Source organism: Gymnoscopelus microlampas (genome assembly GCF_963454915.1).
Source record: "Gymnoscopelus microlampas genome assembly, chromosome: 3".
In the NCBI taxonomy this organism is placed as follows: domain Eukaryota; kingdom Metazoa; phylum Chordata; class Actinopteri; order Myctophiformes; family Myctophidae; genus Gymnoscopelus; species Gymnoscopelus microlampas.
In genome coordinates, this window is record NC_139940.1 from 31,388,227 (window position 1) to 31,413,158 (window position 24,932).

The 24,932-nt window shown below is 40.3% G+C and overlaps 1 protein-coding gene across 1 annotated transcript; it reads right to left on the reverse strand.

The window, feature by feature from the left end:
• Positions 1-1,799: 1,799 nt before the first annotated feature.
• slc6a3 (solute carrier family 6 member 3) lies at positions 1,800-23,801 on the reverse strand (the record flags this gene model as incomplete). The annotated part of the gene is made up of 15 exons (XM_084052868.1): positions 1,800-1,934; positions 2,978-3,049; positions 3,523-3,690; positions 5,052-5,152; positions 7,364-7,463; positions 9,815-9,943; positions 10,581-10,693; positions 11,458-11,582; positions 12,611-12,714; positions 13,946-14,080; positions 14,862-15,000; positions 16,399-16,615; positions 20,012-20,143; positions 22,356-22,566; positions 23,715-23,801. The coding sequence occupies 15 exons, from the start codon at positions 23,799-23,801 to the stop codon at positions 1,911-1,913; spliced, it is 1,857 nt and encodes a 618-aa protein (XP_083908994.1). The 3' UTR covers positions 1,800-1,910.
• Positions 23,802-24,932: the final 1,131 nt, after the last annotated feature.

The following is a 24,932-nucleotide window of genomic DNA, read 5'->3' on the forward strand; positions in this document are numbered from 1 at the left end:
TATGAAATGTAAACCACACCAAAGAAATAAAGAAAATGTCTTTATTTTTGTATTATTATTACTATTATTATTATTATTATGTATTTGTATTTATTTGAAAAATACTTCAGTGGCACCTTTCTCAGTATACATTTGCTATAAGAGGGATTGTAACGTAACCTTTATTAATGCCTGCAGTTGCAAACGTTTGTTTGAAATAAAAACCTTTTAGAGAATGCACTCTTACAGTATGTGAGAAAGTAATATCTACAGCACTTAAAACCAGATCCTATGTGATTCAACTTTATTCTTTGGTAGATTGAACCATATAATGCTGAATATAGGAATACAGAATAAAACAGATTCTTAGAACATAATTATGACTCGAGTCAACGCAACAGGTGGCATGGTCACAATAATCCAAGCTATCTACTACTCTGCTCTATAATATTGCACAGAAATCATGTGTCAGACTGCTGTCATTCTAGGCCATTCAATATAAATTAACATATTAAGCAGTAACAGAATGACAGGGATTGAGTTTTGTCATGATATACTCATATTGATAAGAAATTGATGAACCCTTTACAAGAGGTTTGTATACTGTAATAACATTCAAAAGATAGTTCTGTTCCATTACAGGACTACATTGATATTCTAGCATTTTAATCAACATGTACATAAGATACATAAGATTTCACAAATACCAGATTAACATTTCTCAATCATGTATGATTCAAACAAATACAATAGTATATAGAATACTGGTGGAAACATTAGCCATGATAACAGTCATTGTAAAAATATGATATTGACTGAGATTAAGTCAAACAACAAGCTAGTGGTATTCACTCAACGTATCACCTTCATTTTTGAGGCGAATCAAAAATCACATTTCTTTCCTATGTCCTTTTATGTTTTGTATTTATATCAGTTATTTTCTTTCCAGTAGGTGCTTGTCACAACGTATAAAATCAGAACTGTTTCATTAGACCTAGTCTCACGTAGCCAGACGATCAGAGATCGCTGCCTACTGATACATCTGGTGACATTGAAATTCAATGAATGGGATAAAACTGTGTCGGAACAATTCGGACATGCAAAAACATCACAGAACCAATGTAAAGACTTTAGGGCGGTTGATGGTATCAGGATTGTTTTTTGTAAAGCAGTGGGTATAGGTTTGATACCACAGTTACGGGTCCATTTGGTTCCATTTGTACACTCTCAGAGTTATGGTTGTCCGTGGTCTAATGCAGGGGTTCTCAAAGTGGGGTCCGGGGACCCCCAGGACCCTATTTTCCAAAAATATTCACATTCTTTGAAAAAAATGAATTATCTTGACATTTTTAACACCACAAATCTTGTATGGGTTCCTTGGCATATAATCTATTCAGATGGGGGTCCACGGCCAAATACACTTTCATTTAGGGGTCCTTGACACGAAAAAGTTTGAGAACCACTGGTCTAAAAAACAAAAAAAAACTCATATTACATAACACATCCTTTGTGATGGAAAATAACACACTAATGTATGAAGTAAAATGCCTTGTGACTAAAGGAATATGATTCTAGAAACATAAGGATGAATACCACTTCATGTGTTTGACAGAATCTCACTCATCAGAGTGCAAACACCATAGTGACCAGGCTCACAGCACAGCTTCACGTCCATTGATGAAAATAAGACCACAGCGATTTGTACGGCTTCACGTTTGGCAATTTTAAACAGTCATAAACATCATCATCTCTTCCTGTTCCTCTGTCCCTTCTGCTTAGCTCTTCAGATCTTTGCAGTGCAGCTAACCATTCATTCATCACTCATTCATCTGTCTCACTCACTGACCATTTCATTTTTGATTCTCTCTTTCCTTTATTTATTTTTTTATCTCTCCCTCACTCTCTCTCTCTCTCACTCTCTCTGTTTGTTCTCAGACCACCAACCAGTGATGCAGCTGTGGGAAAAAAAAAACAATACGATGTAGACATTTGTACACAAAAACGTATGGTCCCACTCATGGTTTAATCCCACTAATACTATAATATATTTTCCCTTTGCTGGTCACATGATATAGTCTACCACCAGAGTATAACCAATAAAGAAAATGAACTTCATACTGAACTTCCAAAAAGCTTACTTTTTATGAACTTAAAAATAAAATGTGTAACTATGTAGGCTACTGTGCATTGTCTATATATGTATGTCTATCTTTATTCTTAATAACATGATGCGACATACTGTAACACTATCTGCTTCAGTTTGATAATAAAAATGAAGCACCGCGTTATCAGCTGTCATCATACGACAGTGTCATGCAAAAGCTAAGCAAATTAAAGATACGTTCTGAGGAAGAGCCTGGTGGCTCGAAACGGGAGTCTTGTTTGGTGTGTGGATTTTATTTAATTTGCTTACATGATAAACTTTTGATCCAGCACCCAGTCCAAGAGGTTTGGGATTCTACACCAGATAAGCCCCACATAATTATTACCCATATTCCTATAGATTGCACATTATTAGGCTAAATAATGTAGATGTTTTACCACTGATACATTGTGTATTCCTCATTTATCGATTGACTGACTACATATTTAGTGTTCACTTCAAAACTCCTTAGTTTTTTTGTACCTAATTTCTGCTTGTTACAACGTGTTTTACTAAATTCTAATTATTTGTACTCTCGAAGCTTAGATGTATCTCCCCTGTGTTTCCTATTACGGTGCTGCTATGAAAACTGAATTTCCCTTGTGGGATAAATAAAGGTCTACACACAGAGGAAGGCTTGACGCCGGAACGTGTCCGTGTTTGCTGTGTCTGTCCGAGTGCATATGAATTAAAAGTACCAGAAGGACATCGCAGTGCTCTTACTGTGAATCTTTGTGAGCTGTGCACCCGGCAAACTGCATCATATACGAGAGTGCTCGTTTTTGTTTTCTACTGTGATCAATAAAGGTCTATCTATCTATATTGAACGTTTTCTCATTATTAGTGGGCATTTACCGTGAATTGTCGAACTTCCCCATTATCCACTAAGTGATGATCTGTCTCTGGGGTGATGGCATAAGCCAGTCTCTGTACAGAAAGAGGAGAAGAAAAACATGCTTGTTTATGTAACTACATAATATTTACACATATTTAATCAACCTGAAAAGGAAATTAAAAACATCTAAAATGGTGGCCTCCTAAAGAACATCAACACCGCACTAGAGAGCTTTCTCCAAAGTGGCTGCTCACGCATGCTGGTACCACTGGACCACTGGAGCTCATTACAGTAAATGTACTGCATTTCAATGAGGGGCAAAGAGCTGATCTTATACGTTTATAATGCCTTTTGTGATTTAGATTAAAACACATTTTGCTTAAAACTCTTTCATTTTGCAACTTTAAAGAAACGACAAAAATGCTCAAATCTGTCTCACAGGACCAAATGAAACTTACAGCTGCTTGCAGAATATGGTGAACATGGCTGAAGACATCTGTAGTGAAACCTTAGCTGAATAACATCTATACCAACTATTTGCTAATAAGACATAATTGATGCTTACATCACAGAACTTTCCAGGCAAAATGCAGAGCTTGTAGATGGCGTAGAGAGGCACCATGATCATGGATGAAATAGCCAAGCACCAGCCCAACATGTTAGCCCACATAGGAAACTGATAGCTGTCGTACTTTGGAGGGTTATACGTGGTGAAGCTCACCACCACCATGAACTGTGCAGAGAGAGAAGAGGTTTTCATTCCAAAACACTACAATCACATTTTAGTAAAATAACATTTAGTTTGTAATATTTCAGAAAATACAAATCCACAGTGGAAGGACGCATGAGATGTGTTGACACTATTTTGAAAGCAAAACTATTCTGATGATAGGCTATTATTAGCCTTATCAGCCTTATTGATTAATAAACAAGTAAACAAATATTTATTGGGGCGTTCAGGTGGTACAGGGGGAAAGTACCTGGCTGAGCATCTGACGTGCCGAGCATCTAAAACAGTGGTTTTCAACCTTTTTCATGCCAGGGACCCCTAAATTGATAGACATTTGGTATTGCAATATTTTCCAAAAGCTTGTAGATCTGCTATTTTTTAATAGCGAAAGCTAAGTTACAATGATTGGCTGTGTTCGGGGGAGGGAAGCCGGGCAGGGAGGGGGATTTTTGTCACCGGCACTGTACTCTTACGGGCTGGGGCGTCACCTGTCTGCAGGGAAAGTTGAACGGAAGGAGTAGGACGGAGGCGCTGTACGTCCTCCCGGTGGGGGCTCCTCACTGGCAGCCGAGCCAGTGGGGCACAACAGCAGTGGCAAGCAGTGGGAGGAATTAATTGGCATAATGACTAACCTGGGAGATCGCAGGGGTAAAAAATAATTGGCTACTCTAAATTTAAAAACAGAAAAAACTAACAAACAAATATTTCTTCTGTGGAGAGCAGTTCAATGTTCTGGTAACTTAGGAGGTGTTACTATGGTGTTACTATGGTGTTACTATGTGGTTGATATGATTTGTCCGACTCCTAACTAACAAGGATGGACAAATTAGCCCACATGAATTATATACTGTACTCGGTGCAGTGGAGAGAGGGTTGTTCTCCCTCCAACATCAAAACACACACACGCACAAATCACATGGAGCAGCCCCACCATTATTCAAAGTCCTTGTGTCATCAATTGACTAGTCTCATTTCGTGGCTTGAAAATATTTGGGGGGAAAAAACATCTTCAGACACCACTACTACACAACTAGGCTACTACACCACTGATTGCACTGTACTGAATGGTTCTGAATGGAGGTTAATAAACACTTAAGTCTGCACGTGGCAGTCTATTCATTTTTCAGACCCTTACAGTAGCTCATATTCCCAACACTTTTATCCATCTATCCATCCAATTTGAACTCTCTCAATTTGATGAAGGTCATAGCATCTCAACATTAATGCCACACTCAAGCTATGGCAAGTTTAGTTGGCAAACCTTCCTTATTAATGTGTGTTGCATGGCCTTTCCTTTAGAGGAACCTGGAGAAAGAAAAGGTGAAGGACTGAGGTACACTATGCTGATTTTTCAGCCGACTCACCAAGAGGAAGCAGGGGCTGACAAACTTCCAGCACAGCCTCCAGTACAAGCCTGGTCTCTGCCCAATCATTTCCTCAATATCATCACTGAAACGGTCCACTCCTGAAACACATACATATACTGTAAGTGCACAATATGGCCAAGTACAGTTGCAACTCGGGTCTGTTTAGGGTTTAGTCAAAAGTCGTAAAAAAGCCTATGGTAAATGCATTCTAAATGCGATCACCACTATGAATTTTACTCAGCATGGGTAAGTCAGTTTCAATTAATGGAATAACTCTCAGGTGTACGTGTATGTGGAAGATAAAGATACAACAAAAAGCAAAGAGCCCTAAAAAATAAACCTTTTACTTAACAGAACACAGAATACTGTTATCGTGCTGTGCACTTGATTTGTGGAATACATTATGAGTTGTTGCTGCAAGACAAGGGTTGTATCAGTATTGAAAAGTATTGATAACTAGGGTATAGCAAGCATCATATACCTGTATGTACAGTATATGAACAGTTCATAATAACATCATGTATTTTTTACATAGTAACTGTTTCAATGATCTACTGTTCGACCAACACATCATCAAGTTTTATTCCATCCCGTTGGTTAACCACTTATCCCTATTCTTGGGGGGACATTTGCAGATAAATAGCAGATCTTCAAGATCACGACGACGCGTTGTGAGCCAACAGTAACTCGGGTCCATTTTACTAAGAATATAGGTTTTACAGTAAGTGGTTAAACCCTCTCACTGTCTTCCTGCCTGCAGGGCATCTCTAACTGCACAGCCAGAAATCAAGACTGACTGCCAGGTATTGAACAAACCTGAATGTACTCATGTAGCAAATGGTACAATAGAGGGCCACAGAGGCCAGTGGTTAAGGGGTTCCTGTCAGCAGTGATGGGACCTGGGAAAAGGCCCACCGAAGCCTTAGGCTAGATTTATTTGACTTGCCAGGGTCAAAACCCACCGAGACAGGGAGGCACACAGACCTCACTTCCCTGGGTCTGGTTAGCATTTAACACTTTATGGACCTCAGTGTCCACAGACAGAGAGCTAGAAAACACGAGACTTGATATAGAAGTTCAGATCAATATTGTTACCTTAAAGAATCTAACTGGTGGTCTGGCTGGTTTAGCCGATTGTTGTAATAATAATAATAATAATTATGATTATTATTTGTTTTGCGTATTACTTATTACTTATTATTATTACTATTATTATCTAATATCCCCATATGGAAATGTGTTCAGTACTCTGTCTTGGAGTTCCACAGAAGATATCTTTATTGATATATAAAATCAACATCTTAATGATACATACTGTAGTTTTCATGTAACCGTTCAAACCCCAAGTTACATTATGTTTGTTTTAATGCTGATTTGAGAATTCTAGCCAAAGACAAACATCCATGACTTATCCTGTAATGATGTTTAGATAACATTTACTCAGTTTGTTAATGTAGAAAATGCAATCAAATGCATAATCCATAAATAAAGCCATTAACGTGAAAATGGTCTGTAACTGGTCCGACAGCCCATTATTCCGAAACACCAGTAGTTCGAAACATTTTCCCATTAGACCAACGGGCCGTTATTCCAAATTCCCAAAACAAATTCCCACTGTTCTGAAGGCCCATTACTCTGAAAATAGGCTACTCACTCTGGAGTTGTGAGCTGTCCGTGGTGCTGAAATGGAAGCGCTGCCATTTATGGTGATTGGTGAGACATTGCACTTAATATATTTCTGTATTCTATCCTGCAAACATAATTTGACGTGCCAACACGAAGATACCGTTTAATAGGGAATATTAGGGAGGTTCGCAGGAGTATCCGACTTCGATGAATAGACATTTATCTCTACTAATAAGAAAACAGACATTACTTTAAAAGCAAAGTACAAAGAATCATTCATGAGAATGGTAGCCAACCATTCGCTGCTAAGTGATCTTAATACAGTGTAAAAACTAAAAAACTAAACTGTGTTAATTCAACTTAATTAAACTTTAATCAACACAAACAATGAGGTAGTCACAACTGAAGGTATTCAACATCAATAAGCCCTTATTTGAACCAGAACTATCTACTTTCCCACCGTGCTAACTAAATGTGGGCCTGAGCCTGAAGAGGCAAGAACCATTATTGACAAAGGACTTGTCCGCCTCAGAATACTTAAGTCTAATAGGACCAAGGTGAATTGAGGCACAGACCCAAGCGAACACATATCTCATCAAGCCCTCTAATGTGGCATCAGCTTTGCAGGCCATGAAAAGACAGGAGTCACCCTTTCCTCCTTCGTTTCCCACCCTCTTTCTCACCGTAGAACCATGCAATGCCGATGGCCTCAATAAGCACTCCAAAGAGAATCGATGTTCCCGCTGCAAAATGGTCCAGCAGCGTAAATACATACATCCCACCCTGGAGAGGAGCGGAAAGGGAGTGTGAGGTAGGGAGAGAGCGCAAGAGCGAGAGAGCGAGAGAGCGAGAGAGAGAGAGAAAACAGTAACAAAACAAAGTGTATACACATCACAACAATCATGTTATATTGTAGATGTTTAACCAATTGATTAGCAAAGAGAAATGGAGGTAAAATGTAATTTAAGTCTGGGCTACTTGAAGGACTTTTGTTATTTGCGAAGGTTTATACAAATTGTTCCTGTATAAACATTAAAAAAATGGGCCAGCCATATTTTGTATTATATTTTGCATTCTAGTATCTGTATTTTCCTTTGTTCTGAGGTGGAGAGTTGGTGAGAGGTGGAGACAGGGAGTGGATTGGCTGGGGGCCACACCCAGTCTTCTATAAAGATGACTCTCAAAGTTTGTTGGTCAGGGAACTGTCAGCTTCGGCAGCAGAGAATCGCTTCCTCTATCCTCTCACCCTTAGACTAAGGTTCTCTTACCCCTAGACTAAGGGTCGTAACAAAAACTAAAACGGACACATTTGGGTTTATTGCGCTGCGTCTTGAAGCAACGTGTGGTGTAGCAACACATCGATCAGTATGTTCAGGTATCGGTTCCCAGCATTCGCCGGGTTATTGCATGGGTGAAATAGTCTCTCTCCATCCTCTCTCTCCCCCCTCCCCCCTTGCACTCTCCCTCCCTGATGATGTCACACATCAGAGAGACCGATTTGCACAACGTCAATGCTGTGTAATGTCAATAATGTCCATATTTAGGGATGATTCGCCAAAATCCGATGGGTGGGCGGGAGATCTGTGCTGACATTGCCCCCTCCCACCCACCACAGATACACAACTTGGACTTCATAATAGTAGAGGTAATATTTATATTTGATTACCTACATTAATGTGTTAATTAGCTTCAAGATTATTTCCTCACTTCTGCTGAAAGTTGTACCTGACAGAAATCAATTTAAGTTCAGTTGCAGTCTAACGGCTTTACAAACACACAAACACAAGGTCACCCCCTGTCTGCAGACAGAAGTCTGACGAGGGTTAACAACATGTTTACAACAAGTTTCCGGCAAATCTCTATCTGAACAAGAAACGGGTTCAGCCGAGGTAAACATGTGAAAACGTCGAAAAACGTAGAAAACTGCAATTTCCTGCAATTTCCTTGTGTCGTGAATGCAGCAACAGTGTGAATACTAGTGGGAAAAGTATTCACATTTCTTTCTTATGTAAAAGTATCAATACTGTATTTTGTCCTGTATTAAAAATTTACTTGAGTAAAAGTACAAAAGTATTGGCATCAAAATATACTTAAAGGGATTCTAGGCCAGTTCAGAGATCAAAAAAAGAAAAAAACTGTTGTCAAACACCGCCCCCCCTCCTCATCAGCAGTTTGTTTCCCCGACCACCATGGGGTGACACAGGGGAGGACTTCTGAACGGGCCATGCCGAAAATAGGTTGCTTTATTCGGATACAATGCTTGTCACTGCCCGCCCCTGCCGGTTCTCTGAATTTTTATTTTTAAATAGGCTGTGTCATGATAAATTGACCACATATATGAAGTTAAACAACTAAATTCTATCCAAATGATATCTTAAAAGTAAATTCCGTGCCTCAAAAAAAGAAGTTTGAGAGCGTTTTAAAACCGAAAGTAAAAAGTAAAAACAGCACAGCAGAAAACTATGGCGGCTTGTTCCATTTTTGTCGGCTGCACTCGGTTCCATTCGGTTTCACTCGAACAGTTCACACGGACACGGACGCGCACAGATGCGCACATGCGTGCGACGTGCGTTTCATTTACGTCCCGGATACCCGGATGACAAAACATAAATAGTAGGGAAAATACGGATTTCAGAAAGAGGACTGTGTTTCAATGCAGGAAAACACCCCAGCATCATTATATAGTGGCTGATAGAGGGGAAAAAATGCAAAACATATATATATATATATAAATACGTTTTAAATGTAGGCTTAATGTTGCCTAGAATCCCTTTAAAGTACCAAAAGTACTCATTATGCAGAATGTCCCATTTCACAAGTTTTCAAATGTATAAAAATCTTTTGAAAATAGCATATCAACAAGCTCACAATGGGTTGCATGGCAACACATTGTGAGCTTGTAGATCGGCTATTTTCAAATAGCCAAAGTTTAAATAGGGCTGAAGTGGTTACTGTATGGAGTAAAAAGTACAATGTTTGCCTCTGAGATGTAGTGGAGTAGAAGTAAAAGTATAAAAAATTGGAAATACTCCAGTAAAGTAAAAGTACCTAGAAGTTTAAATTAAGTACTGTACAGTAAATGTAGTTAGTTACTTTCCACCACTGGTCTTCCCCCAACATATTACGGTACTTACATTAGTCACACAGAAGAGAGATATGAGGAATGTTGAGACTACGATGAAGAGGGTGAAGAGTTCTCGGTGCTTGTGAAGGCACTTAAACTCATCAATCAGCCCTGTGATCACCGACTCCATCCCTCCCATCTACAATAGATCAGAACGACATATACTGTAACTAACTGAAATACAGCAGAGATTAACAAGGAACATGGAAACAGACATAGCTATTGCAGTCTGCCTTTTTACTGCAGACTGTTTTTCAATTTGACTATATTTAAATTGAATGCTGATGAAAAAAAATTAAAAAAAAGTGTCATCTTGTGTACTCTGTCAGGATGATTACTTCCATGAAAATGAAGGTCATTTTGCTTTTCTTTGTCCGTTCATTTCCAAATGTTACACCATGGTTATACAGTACTGTATACTAGTACTCTAAATGGAATGCCAAGTTTAATATATTTGGTCAATAAGAGGTGAAGGGCAGTCCCATTATTATTTAAGTAATTAGTCAAATATTTTATATCAAATAGGTAGATTGTTTTCCGGTCAAAGATGCTGGACATCTGTAATCAATAAAATAGCAGTCATTTTAATTGAATACGTAAACTGCTCAGACTAAATAAAGTTTAGTCACAACATGATTAAATGGGAGTGTGTCCGCATGTCTGCATGTCTGCATGTGTGCGTGCGTGCGTGCGTGCGTGCGTGCGTGCGTGCGTGTGTGCGTGCGTGCGTGCGTGCGTGCGTGCGTGTGTGTGTGTGTGTGTGTGTGTGTACTCACAGCACTGTCGATGCCCAGTGTTAGTAACATGAAGAAGAAAATGACAGCCCACACAGACGACCCAGGTAATGTTGCAATGGCTTCTGGGTAAATCACAAATACTAACCCAACACCTGAGACAAAGAAAGTTTAAGACTGCATGATATTAATTCAAGATCAATTTCCAAAAACAGCGAATATTTAAGGCAGCTTTGTTTAAAGTCATACATGCAAATACAAAATACCTGAAATTATCTTTGTTTATTATTCTTTATAGCAAAATTCTATTCAAAAGACACGTAATCTATAAGTAATCATTTGAAGCTAACAACAGATCACAGTGGGTTGAAATGGATACAGTAGCTATTATAGTGCTGGCAACCAGACTCCTCTTATATAACGCTGACTCTTGGGAACAATTTCAATACACATTTCAACATGTTTCTACTATTTCGGCATGAGCTATTCCACTGTGGGGGGTTTCCACTATCATTTGATAGTGCTGATCATGGAGCAATACTAAAATTAGACTATGGATTATCCGCCGAAAATTTTCGCTCTCTCATTTCACACACTACATTATTGACTTATTGTAGAGATCACTCAGCAGCGCATAGCATACTGTAGCTGTTTCTGATATTTTCCTGAGAGATATAAACTGTTTTAACACTTTGTCAGAGGACACTGTTTCAAGTGTCAGAGCATTAGAAACAAAGCTGAGCTGGACGTAAATATAAAAATATGGCAATTCTCATGTTGGTCACACTGTACATTTTCACTACTGACTAGTAAATGATATTCACAATTTTGCTCTACCTCCCCTGACTTGGAGTGTGACATAAGAACAAAATGGCCACTCTGTGAACGTGGTAAATTGAGCACTTGAACCATGACTTACCATCTCTAGCGACTTTGTCCAGGGGCACGTTGTGTTTGTGGGACATGTAGCCAAGGAAGGAGAAGACCACGAAGCCGGAGAAGAAACTGGTTAGCGAGTTTATGGAGCTGGTGATGATGGCATCTCTAGACGAATAAAATAGAATTATATCAAGCTGGTTATCAAACGGCAAAGAAGATCATCTGAGGTCACTGAGTTTTTATTTCTTTCTTTCTTTTACATTTTATTGTAATATGCGGTATTTGTCTGAGGCGATAAAATGTATAAACAATTAAAACTGGAAGATATATTTTATATCCATGCAAAATACTAGTCTTATGTATATGACTAAAACAAAGGACATTTATGTAGGATTTTAGTTCGATTTTAGTTTGTTTTATTAAACACGCAATACCGTTTCAATTAGTAAAACTTTTTTAAAGCCTTGTTATTATTTCAGTTAACTAAAATGAATTTTATTTATTTTATTCTAGTTTTGTTATTTCGTCAGTTTTAGTTAACTATAATAGACAGACAGACAGACAGACAGACAGACAGACAGACAGACAGACAGACACTGAAGTGATAACTTTAAGAGTTGAACATTACAATGTCTATAAGATTCTACAAGGTTAAAAGCTTGTTTTTACTTAATTTTGTGAATAAATTCCTTTATTAATTGTTGAAAAGGCAACTAACAATCTATCAACCCAACACCCATCAAGCAATTAATCAATCATTGATCAAGTTTGTCTCAACAACTCAAAGTCGTACTTCCTTAAAGTGGACTTGTCATTGATAGAGAGAAGTGGATGGTTTTATGATGATGATTTGGTATTCCTCTGAGAGCTACTGTATCAAACAGGTCTGCCAGGTAGATAAAAAGGCCAGTTCTCAAATGTAGACAAACATGCTGAAAGGTGAGATACATGCTTTCTGCAGGAGTCTGATTCTTTTCAAAAGCTGACATAGTGTAGTTCATTGATGTTATTTCTGTCTGGCGTACAGGAGGGTGTCAAAGCCATGGTTGGTTTCAAGGATTTCAAAGGTTATTGTAATTTAACTTTGTGTGTGTACACAATACTGTCTCTGACAAAGTCTCTCTCTCTGTCGCTCTCTCTCTCTCTCTCCCCCCCCCACCCCCATTTTCTTCCCCTGTTCCAACTGCTTTTACCTGTAACAATTGTTGTTGAATTTGTTGTAGCTGGAGAAGGCGATCAGTACACCAAACCCCACTCCCAGAGAGAAGCAGATCTGTGTTGCCGCATCGAGCCAGACCTGGAGAGCAACAAAATAAGCGCACTCGTGTGAAGCGGCAAACAAAAGGCACGGGAGAGGAAAAAAGCTGTTATTAGGGATAATTGCAGGAAACTCTTTCAACGGCAGTAGATGAAAGACACTTGTGAATACGGAGGGTAATTTTGCAAATTACTGCTCCATGCATATGTCTAATCTAATTCTCAAATTACTGCCATGCATCTCTCTCTCTCTCTCTCTCTCTCTCTCTCTTTCTCTCTCTCTCTCTCTCTCCCCCACCCCCCGCTCTTTACTCCCTGTTATTATGTATTGGACATTTTCATAAGCTCTTATGGTGGATTTCACGATAGGGAAAATATTAGATGAATTACATAACCAGTAAACATTATTCCACCAGAACCTTTTCTTTGAAGGGTTATGGTACGACAGTTGATGCACCACAATCTGTTATTTAACCGTGCATGTAGGTCACATTCCGAAAGAGTGTAATTGGTTAATGAACATTTTCAAGCTAATTATAGTGAAATTAAACTGATTCTAATAGAATAAAGGGCTTGATATACTTATTTGCAAGCAATGCCTTGTGAAAATAGCAGATCTGAAAACTCAAAATGCGTTGCAAGATGATGCATTGAGCTTGTAGATTGGCAGTGAGCAACACCGGCGACAAAGTATAAATCCGTCTTAAGGATAGCAGTGCTTGGGGCACTATTGCTATCAACTGTGAAAAATGTTTTAACTGCCTGAGTTAAAACATCGTCTATAGCTGCCCTTGCCAGCGAATCCGAGCGATTTTACTAATCTTTGAAAAATCATGGAATATTTTCCGTGATCGCCGTCCTCACGGCGATCGCCACAAAAATAAACAGAAACGAAGATAAAGCCATTTTTCCACAACTAATAAACAGGAAGTAAACGAGCTGTGTCGTTTCCGGGTCTATCCTTTTCTGACAGGCAAGGTATCATTCATAAGTTAGCGAACAGCGCCATCTGGTGGAAAACCACTGAAAACTCCAAACTCATCGAAGTCATCCTTGGCACTGTTGACCAAGTGCCAACTGACGAGTGAACTCGTCCATGGCAGTCAGTGAGTTAACAGTCACGGTATCCCTATCCCTCGTGCATCATCCTCACCTCGCTTTTTCTTCCCTCTGTCCTTGTTTCCTCTCTCCTCACCTGTATTATGCCTCCATTCTCCACTGAGACCCCCCAACCCCCACTCGCTCTCCATTCCCTCTGTACTTCACCTCACCTTGGCATCGCAGAGTCTGTGGAAGTCGACAGAGAGGTAAGCCTTAATGCCGTCAATGGCTCCCGGCAGAGTGACTCCTCGGATCAACAGTACAGTCAGAACCACATAGGGCATGGTGGCCGTGATCCACACGACCTGGAGGACACACACACACACACACACACACACACACACACACACACACACACACACACACACACACACACACACACACACACACACACACACACACACACACACACACACACACACACACACACACACACACACACACACACACACACACACACACGTTTGAAAACCCAGAGCGGACGAAATCAGAAGGTTCCTGGTTCCTCCTGGCTGTATGTACTGTACGCAAGTATCCTTCAGCTAGACCAGGGGTCTTCAACGTTTTTCAGGCAAAGGACCCCCTAGCTGAGAGAGAGAGATGAAGCAGGGACCCCCTCTATATTGTATAAAATTGTGTTTCAGATTCAACTTTTTTATTTGGTCTGCTCTTTTTGGGGCAGCCGCCCCCTATAAGTGAGTTTTGGACACCGACCAAAACATTTGTGTACCCCCTAACCCTTCCATTGTTAATGCAAATCGATACTTTTTTCATATCAGCCAATCACATTACAGCTAGTGTCATCACCACTAACTGTAATGTGATTGGCTGACTTTGCAAATTCAGGACTGTGATTGGCTAGCGAAACACATGACACATGTGCAGCCCTATGAATAGCAGTATGGACTTTAAAAAAAGTCATTTATCCTTTTTTTAAAGTGAGTCATGTTGTGATGACCACACACCGCCCACTTCACACTGGGTGTGATTTTTTCCCCTCAATGTAGAGTATTTCTACATTGCAGTATTGATACTTTTACTTGTGAGTACTTTTTCCACCACTGGCTATTTCATAGTATATCCAACCTTTCCAGATGTCTTGACTCCCTTCCAGAGACTGAAGTACAGCAGAATAATCACCACAGCCAGACAGGCCGTCAGCTGCCAGCGTGGACGTCCCAGGTCATCAATACCTGTACTGTCCTGGATGTGGAGCACGGCACGCCTGTGACAACAGCCCAAGGAAAGAGTTAAGGACAGACATGAAAAATTATCCCAGCAATAATTTATAGCCTGTGATGGAATTTTTTAGAGATGCTATTAAATATTTCATGGTAACCATCATGGAAGTCAACCCTTCCCGCATCTTTCCTTAATTGGCTATACAATGACCACCACTGCCTGTCTGGGTCTTTTTCAAATGGGTTTCAGTGAAACAGAAGGATTTTCAAACTGAAGCATTTTCCCAAATCACAGGGTACAAGGAGTAAGGAAGCTTCTGATTCTGGAACTCCGGAAATCAAACAAAAATGCGACATATTATAAATAATTCACACAGATTTTCTAAGTAATCCATAGATAGTGAGTGACTGTTTGTGGCAGGGATGATTCCCAAGGCAGCCTTCGAACAGATCAAATCAGATTAATCTGAAAATCAAATGTAGCTCACCCTACAGTTGAGTTGAGAAATGATGAATCTTCTTCACACTTAGGGTGGCAATATCACACTAACTGTATATCCCCGGTGTGAAATGTACTGTATCTATGCATTTTGCATTCACATAATGTTTGACTCAGGTGGCAAAATTGTCCCCAGGTGGATGGATGGAAATAGCAACCAGTCATTTTGACTAACCTTGATGAAATGTCTCAGCTGTCACAACACACCAGCCCCTCATTTGGATAGGAGACACCTGGTTGTGTTCCAGACACATCCAGTTGTCTCAATAAAAGGCTTATAAAGGTTTATCTTGTTGTTGTTAACTAATGTTCATGTTGAATATTTCAAAATTACAGATACACTTACAGTATATCCTAAAATATAGGTACACTTCTCATGAGGTTTAGTGACTTTTAGTGTAGGTTTTAAAAATGATACTTCTTTTAGATTTTTTTTTTCTCACAATAGAGTAACAGTGGAGTTATTGAAATCATAACAAGGTGAGATGTTGAATTATCCAGTACACAGCTAAGTAAATTTAGTCTTGTCCTGGCAATGAGGCATTCCAAATATTTGTATTATTGTATTGTTACCTCACACAACAAAGTTGGATAGGGGTTATGTTTTTGTTTTTTGTTCCCCCATGCTACGGTTTGTTAGCAAAATAACTTGAAACATGTAGCAATATTTTCATTAAACTTGGTAGGAATGATCAGTAGTCTGCCCCAAAGACATGAAAACATTTCCGTTGAAAAGTTCATGGTCACAATTAAGGAAAATGACATAATCACTCATATCTCAAGTAGAAATGGCATACATTGACAATACAATTCTGTTGGAGGTATGCACTCTACTGAGTGTTATCTTTCTAGTTGCCTTACAGTATGTGACAGATTATAATTATGCAGAATTGGAGATACCTTGTTTACTACATTCTGTTTGTGGGTGGTCAACATAACTTACCTAAAGTACTCCTGAGCTGGGGTGGCCATGTGTGTGTCGTTGATGGAGCTGTTGAATGCCCAGTCAGAGCAGTTGTCGCTGTTCCAGGTGTTGTTACAGTGCACCCAGGGTAGCTCGCTGGTGAACGAAGAGAACAGGTAGAAGAGTGCCCAGGAGATGATGACGTTGTAGTAGAACCCAACGTAGAGGGAGATGAGGATCACTGTAAAACCTACACCTGAGAGATTAAAAACAAAAAGTGTTTAATCAAAAAAGAGAGAACAGTGATGGGGTTGGACACCTTCATGGTCAGGACCTGGATTGGCCAGTTGTAAGGTTGTGATATGTCATAGAGCCCGATATTGGTTTGGCCGAAATATTGGCCATTATTTGACTCTTTGGACAACATTGGTATTGGCAATTATGCAGCCAACGTGTGCAGATTTCTTACCACTTGCAACATGGCGTATCATTGTTGAAGTAATTTTCCAAAACGTTTTCCAAGGACTTCTAAAAATAGCAGATCTACAAGCTCACAACACGTCAATTGATTAGAAAATAAACATTTACAAAATATCAGTGAAAACCTTGGTAATCAGTCTTCTAGGACTCTCCAAAATTGGGATCAGCATCGGAACCAAAAATCTGGTCATATTGGCTCTAGTCATATTGCATGCTGTAAAACTGAGACTCCCAGATGCTAATAAAAAAACTAATGAAAACATAGCAGTTATGCCAATGCTATAGATACAACATGCCCTCCAATGTACTATTATTCTTTTGTGCGTGTTCGTTGCATGGGAGAAAGCACATGTTCACAATCATACAAAGACATCTATGAGTAATCCCTCTGCCTGGGAACAGCATATTGACCCCTCACTGTGCTCAATGAAAACCAGTTATCAGAGCGCATAAAACACCACAGGGCACATACTGTCTGACTTCTTAAGTGGATGAATAGGCAAATCAAAGTCTTGCCATTCCTATGATGAGAACAACACTTTTCAAAGGCTGGCCTAACCCTTCATTTTTCCCCACACAGCTACCCTTTCCCTGCATTTCATACCATGTCCACTTCTCAAAGGCGGCATTTTCATTCCTAACCTTCCATAATTACCATGACCAGAACAGTGGCTTTATTAAACTCCTTCTAACGTGGATGTGATATTTGTCCAGGCGACGGCTATTAGCACCACATGTGGGCATGCAATCTCTCAGTCTCTCTGCCTGTCTGTCCTTGTCAGTCCTTTTCACCAGAGGCATTGATCCTTAGAGGAAACCGGCTTGTTGATCAGAATAATTACTGTCGATATGGGTCTGCATTTGTGTGTGTGTGCCTGTAAATAATTACTGTTATCCTCCTGCTGTGCGACAGAGAGAGAGAACGTCAAGCGTGTGATTAGAACGTCAACGTCCTCAGTGGGTCTCCGTCAGACAGCACATGTCCACACATAGGAGTACGCACATGGACACACACACACACACACACACACACACACACACACACACACACACACACACACACACACACACACACACACACACACACACACACACACACACACACACACACACACACACACACACACACACACACACACACACAGTCCTTCAGTCCAGAAAGAATGCTCTCTTCCAAAGGGCACAACATCAGCAGCAGATGCTCCTCTGATAGTCGCAGCATTTGTGTTTGTGATCAAAAGATAGACATGGAGGGACAGTTGACTTGGCTGTTGACTAGGCACACTGTTGCCTTTGCACAGATAAGTCGAATAAACAACAGCATGCATTTTGCAGATGGCAATCTAACCTTTTAGACTGACAATCATGACTTTTTGAAATGAAAAAACTGAAACCCATCCAAAAGAGTTTCATAAATCCACTAGGGAAGAGACTTTGGGAGAAAAGTGTTTTGTACGGTTTTCATACGACGGCAATAACAAACCACAGAGATAATTGAGATTGAATTGATCTTCACTATTCCACTCAAATGTAAATCAGAGGAGAGTGGAGACATCCACAGCCATTTTGATTCCATTTTTTCACTTGTCAGTTTGTTGTCAAGAAGTAACCTCTTCTTTGCTTGAGATATATCGTCAACACTGACCTTTTGCATTACTAAGGGTATGTTTGGACCCAAAAAGAATGGATTCTGTTTTACCAAGGTGTAATGACAGTTTGTTGTTCAGAACTGAGGGCTTCCTCAACTCATATTTTGTGCTCGCCCAAGACCAGGGGTGCGGAGTCATGCAGCGAACAAGAACAAATTGAAGTTACAGGCTTCTTTCATGTCGTTAATGTACTGTATAGAAGGAACAGTAACGGCCCTAGTATGCTTCCTTGGTGAACCCCACAGTTCACTGGGAGGGACGAGGACAGGGTTCCATTGACATCAACCCCTTGCTCTCTTCCCTCAAGGTAGGATTTCATCCACTTCACAGATGTGGTATCAAAACCAATCACCTTTAGATTATTCAGTAGAATTGAATGATTGACAGTGTCAAACACCTTTATGAAGTCAAGCATGACCATGCCGCGGTATCTCCCTGAGTATACCTCGCGTTTGAGAGTCGGTCAAATACAGTATAGGCAGGTGTCAGTGGAGTGGGATGTTCTGCGTCTGCGTCTGCGTCTGCGGCTGCGTCTGCGGCTGCGTCTGCGGCTGCGTCTCTGAAGAATCTGTTGGGGATTTTGTCATGGCCAGTGGCTTTTTGTGAGCTTCCATCACTGTGATGACCACTGTTATTTCTAAATAACACCGCTCACTTCACACTGGGTGTGATTTTTTCTTTTTTTAGTACGTCTTCAGTTTTACCGATTTAAGTGCAGAACTCGTCTTGTTTAATCCCTAGGCATAGTGTGCTTGGATATGATCTATAGTATACCATAGAGACCTGAATGCGAGGGAAGTTTGTCAACCAATAGGGTGGCAATGGTACAGAAAAAACTGTTAAAACAGTTCGCCACATTTCACCACAATCAGTTTGTCAGTAATGAGCGAGTCACTTGAAAAGGTAAATCTTAGATCGTGTCATATAAAGAACTGTGTTAGAAAAATAAACAAATCAGCCTGGTGATTTTGTCAGGTATATGTGACTCTGTGTGGATTATGATATTGAGTTACATTTGATAACGTCTGTGTTTGGAGTCATACTCTTTGGATAAATAAGTACTTTTTCACCGTCAGTTGAGAGAGAGAGAGAGAAAGAGAGAGAGAGAGAGAGAAGGGTAAACAGGTGTTCAACTGGACATTTGGGGTCATATGCCCATAGATGGCAGGAACCCAGACAGACAATACACCACACCACGCATTATGCAGAGTTTCCTGATTGTCCTATCCAGGGGTTTTCAAACTTGTTCTCTTGTCACAGACAGTACCCCAAACTGACTTTCACTAGATCAGGGACCCTCATTTCAAATGATCTAACATCACAATTGTATGTGTGTAATTGAATGTCATTTCAGTTTACTGTAACTGAATAGTGACATTAAATACTACGCTGTTGTTTCGGACCCCTTGGAACCCCACTCCTAATATTTACCTTTTTTTTGTTATAGTCAGTCAGTCAGTCTTGTACATGCTCAGAGTTAAATGAACTCTTGTGTAGGGTGTGAGCGTGTCTGTCCTGCTTACCTTTGAATATGGGACATATCTTCCAGACCCCCGCAGCCCCCTCTCTGTTGTACTGCCCCAGTGCCAGCTCCATGTAGAAGAGAGGCATGCCCGCTATCACCATGAAGAACAGGTAAGGCACCAGAAATGCACCTGCACACCCACGGAAAGATGGAAAAGCATTTAAAAGGTGTACAAATGGTGTGTGTGCGCGCACGCACGCACGCGCGCACACACACGCACAAACACTTTCAAAACTTTTAATAGGTGCAAAAAAAGATTTACTGATGTTTTGACAGCACAATGTCTTATTCAGAGTCTGAAGAAGGCGCTGTCAAAACGTTATGTCAGCTTTTTTTCCTTTTTGATGCTGCTGTGGTCCCTGTCTGAGAGACACTGGCTCTCATCCTTAAAATAGGTTTTAGCACATGAACTTTCTCATGTTTTAATATTCAGTAAGAACAGCCATAGACTTTTATACCGATGGATATCTCCTTTTCTTCTAGAAACAGAATTGATTACTTCTTTTGTCAGTGAGCCCTATGTTTCTATGTTATTCTGCAGGCTAAGCTTCATGATTGGTGAGGAACATTGCCTGTCGTTGCTGTTGGACAGAAATGTTGTATCTCCATTTTTTAATCGTAAATGAATGTCCTACTTTGTCATACAGTGACACACAAAGGTAAGAAAAATAGCAGATCTACAAGCTAAGAAAGCGTCAAGACGCATTGTGAACTTGTAGATCTGTTAGTGTTTGCAAAACCTGTGAAAGTGATTAAGTGTGAAGGTTTTATAAATATTTAACCGATGAAAAGTATTAACAAGAGCGGGTGATTAAATAGTAAAGGATCCATTGAAACACAGGTTATTTTTTCCATTTCCTGAAAAGTAACAGTTTTGGACATACAGTACAAGATTTCCACCTGACAAAGACTCTATGAAAATCTGCTCCACTCATGTCCCAGTGCTACATATTTATTTTTGTTTAATTCTTGTCAAGAGTCATGGTAGAATTCATCAGTCTGACACAGGATGTCAGCCATTACTACAGTATGCATTAACGCTACCACTCTACCAACATAATAAATAAGGGCATCAGCATTACCCCCAGTGAAGTTGAGCGGAGTTCCTCTTTACGTTAGGTCTAACGGCATACAAGGCTCAGTGTGATACCGTAGTACAGTGGTTCTCAACCTTTTCAGGGCACGACCACCCAAAATATTCATTTATGAACTGGGGGACCCCCTCCCCCATCCTGACAAGCAGTTCCACAGATAAATATTGTGAAAATAGCAGATCTACCAGCTTACAATGCCTCGGGTTGCGAGGCGTTGTAAGCTTGTAGATTTCACAATTTTTGCCTCACATTATTTGACAATTTGGCCAATGTTTGACCAGTTTTTACATTATAGGTTGTTGATTACCTTTTTAAGGTCTTAAAAGTCCTTAAATTGTCACTTCACTGTCATCTGGGGACCCCCCCCCCAAAAAAAATCATGTGGGGACCCCCATGGGGGTCCCGACCCACAGGTTGAGAACCACTGCCGTAGTATGCCCCCAGAGTGTAGAATGCATGGGCCTGGCAAAGCCACTGGGCAGTCAGCATCCTCAATCCTGAGATCTGTGTTCTGATATTAGTTATAATTACACACACACTGAAAGTCGTCTGTACTTCTCGTTAAATCAGTTATGACAACATGCAGGGTTCAGGGAAACATTGTAAACCCGATGGGTAAGGTCTGTTGAACTGGCTGCAGAGCAGGGTGCCAGCCCTACCTCTGTGCATCATTACCACTCTTAAACATAATGAGGCCTCTGTGTTAAACAGCTATCATTAACCCTACTGATTGTTGGAGCTAATCTATGCAGCAGCAGCTGCGGTGGTTTCCCCCCTATTTTGATCTCTATAAAGACATTCAAACCTCAAACAGCAAACACGCACACACGCACACACGCACACACACACACACACACACACACACACACACACACACACACACACACACACACACACACACACACGAGTATAAGACACATAAACACACATGCATAAACATATCAGGTACAGTATGTGTGCTGTGCACTCACGTGTGCATACAGTACATGCAGGTAGGTGCCTATGTAATATGCGCACAAATATGCTAGGACATGCACACGCCCCTACACACACCCACACACACACACTCACACACACATACCGTGCGCAGGGAGTACACACATACACCACAGCCTCCGCTGTCCTTCTTTCAACCCCCTACAAGTGTGTGTGAGGAAGGTTTAAAATGTTTTAAAGGTCATCCCAACTCCTTCCCCTCCCCTCTCTCTCTCGACACATCCTTCCCTTTGCCCGCTCGCCTCGTCTCACCTCCTCCGTTCTTGTAGCAGAGGTAGGGGAACCTCCAGACGTTGGCCAGGTCAACGGCGAAGCCGATCACCGACAGCAAGAAGTCAATTTTCTTCCCCCAGGTCTCTCTCTCCTCTCCCCCGCTGGGGTGGGTCTGGGTGGGGCCGGGAGCCACCAGGGTGGAGGAGGTGAACTGGACACCATTCTGTTCCTTCACCAAGATCAGCTCAACCTTTTAAGTGCGGGACACAGTGAATAAATGAGATTAGACAGTAAGTTGTGGAGCATGGAATAGGATGAAATAGAAGGCTTTTAGTTTAGAAAAGGCTTGCTGGATAGATCAGTGAGGTCACTAGGATGTTTCTTGTGAACTGACAGCTGTCCGGCTTTTGGACACATTTCACCAGGGATTAGTTCCACCTGAATGTCATCAGGAAGTATATTAGTTGACATGGCAGAATTGTTAGATCGATATATAAATGGCTGCGTCCAGTGTGGCAGAGATAGTAAGCTTAAAGAGATAGTTCACCCAAAAAAATACTTATTTTCTATCAATTACACACGCCATGAATCAATTCAATTCCTAACGGAGCTGCCGGTCATCAAATTATTGGCTTAGGAATGCGACAAAAACATCTCCATGAGGTGTGTAATTGATAGAAAAATGTCAATTTGGGGGTGAACTATCCCTTTAACTCCATTCTGGTCCTTTAGAAAGATCAACTTACACTAGAAGGACAATAAATGATGGAATGACAAAGATAGATGGAAACGATGTAATGAATAGAAAGATGAGAGATCCATAGATGTCTGGGACCACTACTGAACTCAACTATTTCCCAAGAATCAGCATCACTTGGATGGGTAGAATTAAATATCACGGATGGATGCATGGAGGGATGGATGGATGGATGGACATAAAGTCATACAGGCAGACATGTGGATGACGTGCCCCATCTACAAGTGTTTAATTTTCGATGTTGAGTGCTTGTGTCCTCCTCATATGCAGACTCTCTTCATGAAACAGGATAAACATAATATCCTGCTACATCACCCATAATGAATGCCTCACTAAAAACAGAAACTGCATGTAATTTTGTGCATGATTCATACACCAACCCAGGCTTTCTAGTTTTGATCTATGTTACAATTGCAACGCTAACAAGTGAACTTTGGCTTACAGACAGGCAAGTACAAAAGGAAGAAAAGACACACAGGGAGACAGGCAGACTGACTGGAATTAGTGAGTAAAGAAATAAGTCCAATACAGCTTTGTCAACCTACTGTATGATTTAATTTAAAAACAAATGACCTTACAGACCTACACTTTTTTTTTTTTAAACTCCCCTTATTGGCTGAATGTTTGATTTGCCTACTGACCTCTTTGGGACCCATGGTATTTGTGGCATGTTTCTCTGGGGCTACGACTGAAGACATCAGGCCAACAGGGGCTCTCCCTCTCAGCATGGAGGGGTTCACAGCCGCAAGGAGAAAAATGCCAGACAGAGGCACAGAGAGGGATACTACATCGTAGGAACATTAATCGTTAGCGTACAGTACCAGTAAGTCAAAGAGAACGATAGATTAATAGAGAGACAAAGATAGAGGGAGAAAGTAGATGCATACTGTACATACCTACATACTGTACATACAGTACGTACATGGGTGCATAGATACATAGAGAGAGCGAGGGATGGGATAATCAGTGTATTTTATTCATTTCACACTAGTTCGCCATTTTGTTCACAGTGCCTGGTTTGCCTCGCTAGCCATCACCTGTTGCTCAAGTGCATTTGAACTCCAAAAGATAAAATACGAATTATAGATGAAGATCCATCACAGCTAACTATAAAGGTAATTGTTTTATTACCTTTTTGTTTATACATGTTTATATATATTTTGTATTGCCATTCATATTCATACAGGCAATTTGTATCACATTGCAAGAAATGTTATACATGTTTCAAATAATACTAAAAATAACTAACAAAGAACAATACATTACATAAAAAATATATACAGTATATTTATTATTATTATCTTCTTTTTTTTTTAAAGAAGTGGAAAATTAGGAACATTTTCAGCATGGATAAAACTATGAACATTAATGTCAGCATCTATAAAAAAATATATATAATAAACCATAACAAAAACTTTTAATGCTCAAAGTTTGTTACGTATATAAATGGTGTACTTTTGGAAATACAATAAAATGGAAGCAATGAAAAGATATGAGGAAGAACATTTGGCAATTTATTTTTAATTTAAAAATCTCACCTTTGTAAAACAAAATGACCGTTCAAAGCTTTTCCAGTCCTGGATGGTTGACAGTTTATTTCCAGCTTCCCCGCTTCTCTTCCACGCACTGCAAAATGATGCTGACCATATTTGAAGTACAAATACAAGATTTGCAAGCAAGGCAGCAAAAAAGGCAGCCAGGCAGGCAGGGAAAACACGATGAGGAGGTAGAGAAAGAGAGAAGGTGAGTGGAGGTCAGTAATCTGTGATAAGTTGGAGCAGCTTTCCAGACCCCCGTGTGGAAGAGGCACACACAGAGCAGAGTACCCTGTGGTCTGGGTCTGGTATGAAGATCTGTCT